Source organism: Palaemon carinicauda, chromosome 1 (assembly GCF_036898095.1).
Source record: "Palaemon carinicauda isolate YSFRI2023 chromosome 1, ASM3689809v2, whole genome shotgun sequence".
NCBI classification, from domain to species: domain Eukaryota; kingdom Metazoa; phylum Arthropoda; class Malacostraca; order Decapoda; family Palaemonidae; genus Palaemon; species Palaemon carinicauda.
Genome location: NC_090725.1, coordinates 288740632 through 288752209, shown reverse-complemented (window position 1 = coordinate 288752209; position 11578 = coordinate 288740632). Strand labels below are relative to the sequence as shown.

The 11578-nt window shown below is 34.3% G+C and overlaps 1 protein-coding gene across 1 annotated transcript in view; it reads left to right on the top strand.

Annotated features, from left to right (window-relative positions):
• LOC137657624 (protein enabled homolog) overlaps positions 1-7901 on the top strand; it is a 21996-nt gene extending 14095 nt beyond the window's left edge. The window contains exon 2 of the mRNA XM_068392002.1: positions 5025-7901. Coding sequence (XP_068248103.1) covers positions 5025-7046 — 2022 coding nt within the window. The 3' untranslated portion in view covers positions 7047-7901. The remainder of the gene's footprint in view (positions 1-5024) is intronic.
• The last annotated feature ends 3677 nt before the right edge of the window (positions 7902-11578 follow it).

The window sequence follows — 11578 nt, the reverse complement described above, 5'->3', positions numbered from 1 at the left end:
TATTATTATTATTATTATTATTATTATTATTATTATTACTAGCAAAGCTACAACCCTAGTAGGAAAAACTTGATACTATTATCCCGAGGGCTCCAACAGGGAAAATAGCTCAGTGAGAAAAGGAAACAAAGAAAGAAATAAACTGCAAGAGACGTAATAACAATAAAAATATTTTTTTTAAGATAATTAACTACATTAAATTAGATCTATCTTTTATAAAATATAACTTCATAAAAACAAGAAGAGAAACAAGATAGAAAGAGCGTTCCCTAGTGTACCCTCAAGCCAGAGAACTCTAACAAAAGACAGTGGAAGACCATGGTACAGAAGCTATGGCACTACCTTAAACTAGCTTTTTTATCTATATCTATTAGATAGGATATTTTTCAATTGTTCATTGGTTGGGCATTGACAAGTAAGCAAATGAAAAATAACCTATGAAATGATCATTTGGAAGGATATCAATTATAGATACATCCTTTTTTTTTGTAATTGCAGCCTAATCTAAATAACTCAAATACAAAATGAAAGTGAAATATCAAGGTGAACATCTCCAAAGTACACGATATAAGAATATGAGAGATATATCATGGATATAATCCATCAACTTAAAAATAAAACGTTATTTCACCCGTCAAAAAAAAAAAAAAAAAAAAAAAAATATTAAGAGGCAGAAAAAAATCCCGTTTTGATTACGCAAAATTGCTAGCATTTATTTTCCGACAAGTTATCAACATTTTTCAGATAGCAATAAAGATCATGACCTTCCTCTTTACCAATCCGGAAATAATCAACATCACGATTCTCTCTCTCTCTCTCTCTCTCTCTCTCTCTCTCTCTCTCTCTCTCTCTCTTTGTACAAGTGTAGGCTATATGATTACACGTTCCATCATCTGACAGCACACGCTCCAGGACCTGGAAGGCGTAACCAAGTTGGGTTCCCGGGCAGATCTTCCCTACATGGAGATGATTACGCCTACGAGAGCGATCTATAAAGTATCAGAAATAGCCCAAAGCATATCTTTATACACAGCATTTAAAAACACCACGACATTAACTGCCATTCCATTTATGTGACAAAGCCCACTGATATGTCTTTTAGTTAGTTTATGAATATGTTTTTACGTTAAACAGAGTGACATAAGTCTTTTTATAGTTTATATGTAAAATATATGTTTTGATGTTGTTACTGTTTTTTTAATATTCTATTTTAATTGTTCATTATTCCTCATATCGTTTATTTAATTCCTTATTTCCTTTCTTCACTTGGCTATTTTTCCCTGTTGGAGCCTTTGGGCTTATAGCAGTTTGCTTTTCAACAACGGTTGTAGCTTAGGCAGCAGTGGTAGTAATAATAATAACAATGATAATAAGATTACTACTACTACTACTACTACTAATAATAATAATAATAATAATAATAATAACAAAAATAATAATAGTAAAAATAATAATAATAATAATAATAATCATCATCATCATCATCAAGTAAAAGCGTGGATTCTCTTGCATGTACATATTGGGAAAGATGCGTGGAACATCGAATAACCTTGATAAAAGATAAATGTCTTCCGCTGCCCACGAATAAAAAAACGAGCAATCACTTGGAATCCAAGAATTTCATTTGGAAAGCAAATTAACCCTTTGTCTTTGCCTTGGTTTCCTTGTTCTTTCGTCGATGAAGGGAACTGGTGGAAGGCTATCAAGCCATTCTCTTTAGTGACACTTCTTATAAGCACTATATACATAAGAAGTAATGTTTTTTTATCAATAAAGAAATCTATTCCTCCAAAACAGAGGCTTCAGAGAAAATTACGATACCAGCTGTGACCAAGTTGTGGAATGATCTTCCTAATCGTGTAGTTGAATCAGTAGAACTTCAGAAGTTCAAACTTGCAGCAGATGTTTTTATGTTGAACAGGCTGACATAAGTCTTTTTTTTTAGTTTATATATAACATATCTGTTTTGATGATACTGTTATTAGAATAATTTATTGTTAATTTTTTTCTCATCGCTTATTTATTTCCTTATTGCTTTTTCACACTGGGCTATTTTTCCCTGTTGGAGCCCTTGGGCTTATAGCATCTTGCTTTTCCAACTAGGGTTGTAGCTTGGCTAATAATAATAATAATAATAATAATAATAATAATAATAATAATAACAGCCACTGTTACAATAAGTGCCATTTGTAGATTTATTTCACGTGGGAAAGGGTCACGTATGCCATTCATTCTGTTTACTTAAACTAACCTTTACATATTCGTACATTTCTTCCCCTTTGTGACTCCTTAATTTACACATACGAAACATGCAACTTGGATTTCTTCAATTCTGTACTTGCATATGCATTCAACACTCACACACCATCTCCTCCAGAAGGATTTAGTTAGAATTCGCTTCATGCACCTCAACGCTATGCAAACCACTTTCATTTCGTCCATACTGTATAATCTTGCACAATATTCAGTTTCTTTAAAGAAACTATTTATTCTAAATGATCTGTCGTTCATGCAACAGATTTCCGGGCCCCTTCGCTTTATATCTCCTACTTTAGGTTCACATGTATGGCTATCACACTTTCGTCCCTCTACATCTCATTAAACATACAGTAGTTGTTATACATTACATACTAGAAACATACAAGCTAAATTCACAGTGCAGTCTCTCTTTCAATTCTCTTGTCATCTATATTAATTTCTTAGTAAAAAGCAAGCTAAGCACCTTTCCAAGCATATTAACACTTATAATCTCCTTTTTAACTGTTTCCTTATAAGAGGCAATGCTTCTCGCCCCTTCCTTAGGCGCCTTCTCCTTTTTTCCAATAATCATACCCTACATGGCCTAGCCATCACCTCACTCAAACCAACGTAATGCAATGTATCATTTGTAATCTCACCAACTCCCATTCCTTTCCATTCTTACGCAAGCATTAGTCACTTCCACAACTATCTTTAAGCTCTTGCAACAGTCAATTTTACCTGGTATTATTCATTTGTATGAAACAGCCCATTAAAGTATTCAACTAAAAAAGGCTCAGCTTCTACATTCCCTAATGGTAATATATTTTCATTTGCATCTTTCATTCTAGAACCTTTTTACTATTCAAACGTTTTATAAAACAAGCAGTCGTTCACGTTCATTTTAGAAATTTAAATAGTTTTCTGTTTGATATTTCATCTAGTTCATGGTGTCATTTTTAAAGCTGAAATCATCTGCCTACATAATTCTTCTATCATAAAGAACAGATCCCTTTTACATCTTCACCGAATCTCTCATTTCCCAATCCTACCACATACTTTCACGTTTCCACCTACTGGGCCTATACCCAAATAATTCTCTACTATCCTTTGAACATTTCAAACTCAACATCGACTCCTATCTCTTAAGTATCTTCGACTTTAGCTAATCATTTATCACCCTTCGTCTTATTCAGTATACCAATTTCCTCCTGTCTTGGTATCCTCCATGTTAACTTTATGAACCGTTCATAACCCACCCATATGACCTCTTGTTAACGTGTTCTTTAATAAAGTGAGAAGATATACTTTTCAGGTACAACTAATTTTTAAAGGGAGATGACCAAAAAAATTACTTTGATTTAAAAAAAAAAAAAAAAAAAAAGCACATGTCAATGGCGGTGCCTAGATCGTCCATCAATATCATTAAAATTATAATCATTATAAAAATTATCAAATTTATTATTATCACAATTATTGATATAATAATTATGAAAATTATTAAGATTTTATTATTGCTGAAATTATTCACTGCATGCATCATTAATGTACGAATAAGTGAAAAATAAAATTTTTATCTAGAAACACATAAGGACAAAAATCAAATAATCATGTCAATAAATATACACCTAAGTGAACAATAAAAATCATTTAATAGCGCTGAGGTTAGGTATACTTAATCTCAAGACTTTAAATATTCTGGTTATCAAAATTGATATTTCCAATACTTAAATGTACATGAGTGTTTTAGGAATAACAAAACACTATAATTAGACTTAGTATAAAATGCTTTAATAAACTAAAACTTCTTCAAATAGAAGAAAATGTACACCGTATGCGAAATGCTTCAATATGGATATCATATTTGACTGAGAGTAGTGAAGAAATGATTTGATACATAAATAAGGGAAAAACTATTGCCAAACGAAAGGTCATAAATGTATTAATCTATTATTATTATTATTATTATTATTAAAATAATTTGTCAGTGATGTGAGCCTTCTGGAAGCGTTGTAAATGTCGTACAAGCTGTCTGAGCAAAGATCTGGCAGTAATTTTAGCCTTCTGGAACCGTTGTAGAGGCTGTGCACTTATGGGAATCAGGGTCGAAATGGATAGCCTTGACTTTAAATGAGGTTCTAAAAAAAAAAAAAAAAAAAAAAAAAAAAAAAAAAAAAAAAAAAAAAAAAAAAAAAAACACTAAAGCAGAAGTTTTATGACAGTAAAGGATTGCACAATAGGCACTGAAGATTCTCATGAAGTCCAGGATCTAGTATTTCCCGAAACCGAAAAAAATAGCAATGATTAGATGTAAACAAACATTACTTAGCTGTTTATCATTATAATTGAATAGAAATAGCCTATGCATGCAATCGCTAGTGATAATGATAGTAAATAAATCCACCTCACTCTTTCTTCTACTTGCCTACAACCCGTTCTTTCCTTTTCTCCCTCTCTAGTCTTTACGTATATCCTCTCATTCAATCAACTGTATGGTTGTCTCTGTTTTCTTGTTTTGTTTTTTTACTTGAACTTATTAAAGATTGTTACAAAAGGAAAAAAATCAAAATTAATGAGAGGAAAATTTGAAGAATTGATTTGGTTAAAGACATAGCTTAAACTATCAAATACTTATACCGTGACATCACTAACAATATAAAATTCCAGAAAACCTCAAATCTCTCGATTTCTTTTTGTCATCCTTTTTTTTATGAGATCATAATGTCAGCTTTTAAATTTGTAATATAAATTTTCCCTAATTAATAAATTTCATTCCAACATTTCAGATATTCTTACTGGCTGGAACTGCAGCTGTGCTAGTTTCAGGCCAGCGAGGGGAACAGAGACGACTAGCTCGGCAAAGATTCCGAGCTTTGCAAGAGGCTGCACGTAGTGGGGATACAGAAGCACAAAGTATCTTACAGTCCCGCAGAAGGCAACGTGCCCGTACTGTCGAAAACACTGTTCAATCAACACCAGTACCTAGAAGACCAGTTTTTCAAAATGCAGCCGAAACCCCTGTAGAAAACAAACCCGTCCGTGTCAGGATCCCAGTTCGCGGAAATAGAGTCCGAGTGGCACAGCCAGAAGCCACAACTTTCCATCCACCTACACAAGTTTTTACAATTACAACACAAGCTCCTGAGCCAGTATTCCCTGATACTGAAGAAAGCGTTTTTTCAACAGATCCCTTTACTGAAGCTCCTTTCTTTGAACACATTGTTACAGACCCTGTAACTGAAGCTCCAGTGATTCATAATGAAATCATATCAAGACGTCCTACCAGACCTCAATCCCGTCGTGTTGTGCAATCCAGACCTTCAGATGACTTTAATGTAAACTTTGACCATGAACCTCACAAAGCTTTGAATTCAGGCCTTGAAATTGATTCTCGTTCTGAGCATATTATTCCACGATTTGGCAATGACCGTACTACAGAGCCACCAGTAGAAACCATCCGTCGTTACTCATACTTTGATGAGGAAGGAAGCTATGTCTTTGGTTATGAAGCTGCAGATGGTTCTTTCAAGGAAGAAGTTCGAAGACTGGACTGTGTAGTAGACGGCAAGTATGGATATGTTGATCCAGAAGGCATTCGTCGTGAATTTACATACACATCAGGTAACAAATGTGATCCCAATGCTGTTGCTGATCCAGAAACTCAAGAATTCCCTACATTACCACTTAATGACCAATTTCTTCAACAAACAAAGGAACAGCCACTTTCTCAAGATCAACTGGAACAGCTACAGTTCAATCGCCGTCGCAAACCAGTACAAAATACTCAGCCAGAAGTACAAACACCAGTTAGAGCAAATCGTCGTCAACGTCCATCCCCACGTACTACATCCCAACAGACTTTCCGTCCTGTCCCAGTTCAACAGCAAGTTCAACGAGTTCAACAGCAACAGCAAGTTCGTGAACCAGCATTCCCTGAAGCATTTGAAGAACCAATTAATGTTACACCAGCTCCTGCTCCTGTCTTCACGACCCCTCCTTCTTTCAATAGATTTACAACTCCACCATCACTTAGACCTGCAACACAGCAACAAGTGAGACGCCCTCAACCCATTTCAATTCCTGAAGAGGAAGAGGTACATGTCTCTCAACCAACAAGAGCCCCAGTGCAAGAACCTAGCTTCCAGCCAACCACTCATCAAGCTTTCAGACCTCCAGAGGGCCCTTCTTTCAGGCCAACTCCAAAACCTATTGCCTTTGATTTTGACAGAGAATTTAACCAGCTTTTTAATAACTTTGCAGCCCCACGACCAACAACTCGTCGCCCCGTATTCACAACACCTAGACCTATCACTCGCCCACCACCACCACCTACTACCAGACCTCCTCCCCCTCCTCCAACCACCAGACCACCACCTCCACCACCACCTCCTACAACCTCACCAGTTAGTCATTTCTCACTTGATGATGGGTCTCAAACTTTGACTGGAGGAAGCGATGTTGCAAACCAACTGGTATTTGATGCTGCCAGTGGAACTTTCACAAATGTTAAAGTAAAGACTGGGTCTAGCAGCAGTTTCCTGCCCAGACCAGCTCCTAATCCATTTGCTCCTCAGACATTTGCAGCAACCCCAACCTTAGCTTCCAGGCCTCCTCCTCCACCTCCAGCGACCTTCACAGCCGCTACTAGACCACCACCACCACCCACTCCAAGTGCATCTACAGTTGGACGTCCACTTCCACTCCCTAATTTCAACCCTGCTAGTCATTTTGTCATCAACCAAAACGGTCGATCACCGGCAGCTGCCGAGTTTGACAAGTTCTTCTCTCAGTTCAACCTGAAATTTTAATGTTACTTAATCTTACACATGAAAGGGGAGAGCTAGTAAAGCATTCCCAACGAATAATGCAAATGCTATAAAAATTTTTTAGTTTAATATTATTTTGTACAATGCTCAATTCTTTTGTGTCTTTGACTTTCTTGCCAACTTCTCTTGTAACAGATTTTTTCAGACTCTGCTTATCTAAAGCCTTTTCTGAAAGAAGTGCAACGTCAGTAACTCGGTAGACACCATCTTCTGATTCAGGGAACTCGATACATTTATTTAGAGGCTCTGTTATGAATTCATAAATAATTTGCCCTAATTCTTCTATGAAAAAAGGAAATCACTTTCATTTGCTACTAGGCGGTTAAAGATTGTACACACGTGCATAGCGCCTTGATTTCCCAAACCCTTTACAGGACTAGGTATTACCTTCAAGATATTAAAGATATTGAAAATATTATCATACGAGACAGGCCTAAGGCAATTCCAAATAGCCTTTCTTACTTTGAGAATAATTGTGGGGATAAGCTTCCTCGCTTGAGATTTGAAATGAAGAAAGAAATCAGTTGTTATTCTCAAAGATACGATTTCGTTTTCCTCTGCGACATTTCAGAATTTTAGTTAGATTCATTCAGTGAAAATAATTGTATTGTCACAGTCGAAGTATCTATTAGTTTACGAAAAAAAAAACTTTGTACGAACGAAGACGACAATGTTGATCTTCCCTCTCGTGTATATTTTGGTTAATGAAGCATGGCAGTGACAAATTGTGCCCTTCTTTCTCTATTTTGGGCCTATAATCATCACAAGGGTATCCATTGCACCCTACATATCATAGGTCACTCGTCCTGTTATAATTATATATATATATATATATATATATATATATATATATATATATATATATATATCTATATATAAAAGAAAAAATCTAAATTCTAGACAAAAAAAAGACATGCTTCATTAACTCTTCCTTGATTATCTGATTTGCCATAGTATATATATATATATATATATATATATATATATATATATATATATATATATATATGTGTGTATATATATATATATATATACATATATATATATATGTATATATATATGTATATATATATATACATATATATATATTATATATATATATTATATATATAAATATATATAATATATATACTTATATATATACATATATATAAATATATATATATATATATATATATATATATATATAATATATATATATATATATATATATATATATATATATATATATATATATATATATACATAATTTCCCTTAAGAAACCTGACACTGACGTATTCTTAAAGTAGTTGGCCTTTTTCACCTTATTTATTCTCTCTGTACCGTACAATTCAATAGCTGTAAATACAAAGCTTCTCCTTTTCTATCTTTCATTTCTATTTTTATATTTTTAAATTTACTCCTGTTGCAAACCATATCCGGCGGGATTCCAGAGAAGGGAAAAGAAGAGACCTATGAAAGTCCTTAAATGTCTATAACAAAGTTCAGATTATATTTCTCAATTTCGCTTTTATCGAGTCACACTATCTTTTGTCTCTCCTTTTTGTGAACTGAATCTCTCTCTCTCTCTCTCTCTCTCTCTCTCTCTCTCTCTCTCTCTCTCTCTCTCTCTCTCTCTCTCTAGAGAGAGAGAGATTGATTGGTTTTAATGCCTGAAAACTTTAAATCAATCAATCTCTCTCTCTCTCTCTCTCTCTCTCTCTCTCTCTCTCTCTCTCTCTCTCTCTCTCTCTCTCTCTCTCTCTCTCTCTCTCCTATAATTCGTCCTCTCTCGTTCTCTCTAAATCGCTCTACCCAAGAGCAAATAGTCTCCAAGGATGGACTAAAAAGTCTTTGAGACATCGAAAATCCTTGTAACTATCCCTGTGTTCTATACAAAATTCATAAAGGCCAAAGGTGCAAGAACTACGCCAAGCCCAAAGCCATAGAAGGACGCAAGGACACCCAGTCCACGCCAAAGCGATCGCCCAGATCACTGCAGCCTTTACTCCGAATAAACAGTGTCCTTGGAATACCGTTCCTCTGTAAAATCCGCAGCATTATCAATCAAACAGAATTGAATTTACTCCTTCTATTTCTCATAGCACATGAAAATAATGTATTTTAATGGTGAGCTAAATAATTCAGCCATAGATTTTGGTCATATTTCCCAGCACAGGGGCCGGGATGGCTATTCAACGGTGCCAATGGAGTGGAAAAGGTAAATAATGAAATGTGTCAGGTTAAAATGACAGCGCTACCTTCGTTGCATATCATAATGTTATAGATTTTTATGAACTTAATTATCTGTATATTAATTGGCAATTTAATATTGTGTAAGCGAGAGAGAGAGAGAGAGAGAGAGAGAGAGAGAGAGAGAGAGAGAACTTTCAAAATCTGATTCTATTTCTCAAGGTTATACATGAATATATATAATGTTTTTACTTTCCTTTTACTTGATTTTATTCTCAGAAACATATTGTTCACCTTCTCTTGATACCACCACCCTTTGGAACTGTATATATAATGTACAATGTACATTGATAATTTTGTTACATAATCTCCAAAAAAATAAACTATTCTATCTATAACAGCAGTCTATTTTTTATCCTCCAACTAAGGAAAATTCATTTCAAGATTAAAGGAAAAATAAATTTCATAAGTGAAGTTTGTGTACTCTTTTGTGTCCTTACTGAATGGATTTCGACAATATGATTGTTCATCAAGTGCATATGTTGGCATAGAATAAGTAAAAATACAATAATTTGCTGAGTAAGCTTTTTCAGAAAGTCAGGTTTAAAGGTTTAAATGGCGCTCATGAATGGCAGAGGCAAGGGACAGTGAAATTGCCTTATCAAGCGAGACAATGTCCTAGAGACTGACCATATATACATATGATCAACACCCAAGCCCCTTCTCCGCCCAAGCTAGGACCAAGGATGGCCAGGCAATTCTGGTAGATCTATAGGCTCCCCCCATAACACCCAACATTAGCTTACAAGGATGGTGAGGTTGCAGCCACTAAAGGAACAAACGAGTTTGAGCAGGACTCATACCCCAGTCTGGCGCTCACCAGTCAAGGATGCTATCAAATAGGCCACCACAACCCTTGGTATATATATATATATATATATATATATATACTGTATATATATATATATATATATATATATATATATATATATATATATATATAACATAAGGGACTTGCCTTTTTCCATTGATGAAAATAAAATTGCAAAATTAACATTTGAAAGTTAAATTGAGTAAGAACGACTTCACATAGAAAGGGTGTTGCTAAATTATGTCGCGTAGCAAACCACTGCACAGGCCCGTATCCTTGCATCAGCAAACAAGTATATACGCCTACAAAACTGCCAGGTTATAAATGCTTGCAGAAAGGTAAGTGGTGATGACAAAAAAACAAAAACAAAAAAAAAACAGATGAACATGACTCCTGTTATCTGCATTGTTAAATGTTGATGTCAAATTTTGGTTCTTTTCAACAAAATATATATACTTGTGAAACTTATTTATTCACAACGATGGTAAAGAAACTCGAAAGGTCATGGACTACCAACGCTTCTTTCAAAGAGATAAGTTGAAAAGTTTCTTAGATAATTTTCCATCACATTGAACTTTTACAGATAGAAAACATTCTAAAGATAAAATATCTTTAAATGAGTATACCTAATTTTATCGTGTTGAATCCAAGATAATGGTATAGCATATGCTAAGGAAGATTGATATGACACGAGCAAACATAGAAGTTTTGTATATGAATCAAATATTTATGAAAATATTTGGTGAAAATTTGAGCTAAGTAAAACAGCTGTAAAGGGATCTAGAAAAACTTTATGAAAGAATCAACAAAGAGTCAATGTAGAAATGCTGAAGATGTTCACCGGAAAAGGTAAGTTCTAGGGATCAATAAAAATTTCCAATGATGAAAACAAAAATTGTTTCTAATGTGCTTATATTACTGGCTTCATGAAAAAATACTTGGGAATGAGGCAAAGTTGTACAAAAGATAGATGAAAAATAAATAGAATTATACCCAGTAAACTTCATTTTATTAGATATAAAAAGCAAATAAAAAATATGGGGTTCAACAATTACCTTCCAAAAGAACAAAAATGTCAGATAAATAAACAACTGTGAATCTGGTATATATGAATCTACCGACGTCATCAAGGCGTCTTACAAACAGAGGAAAAGAAGAATGACTGTTATTTAAAGTAAAGCACTCCCAGATTATTAATGCACACTGGCTTAGGCCCTAGCGATGAAATAAGGAGAGCAAAGAATGAAAATGCCGACGTATATCACAGAAAAAAGGCCATCAACAAAGCCAACACAATATATCATAAAGATCACGATGTTACCAACCAAAGAGATTTTAAAAATATGATAAAACTCCCATATATAGAAGGTATCAAAAATATAACAAATAATATTAAAGATGAGAACCCTTTTGTTTTTTTCATATCCCAAGACCATAGGAAGAGCCCTTATTAATGTTTATCAAAATAAA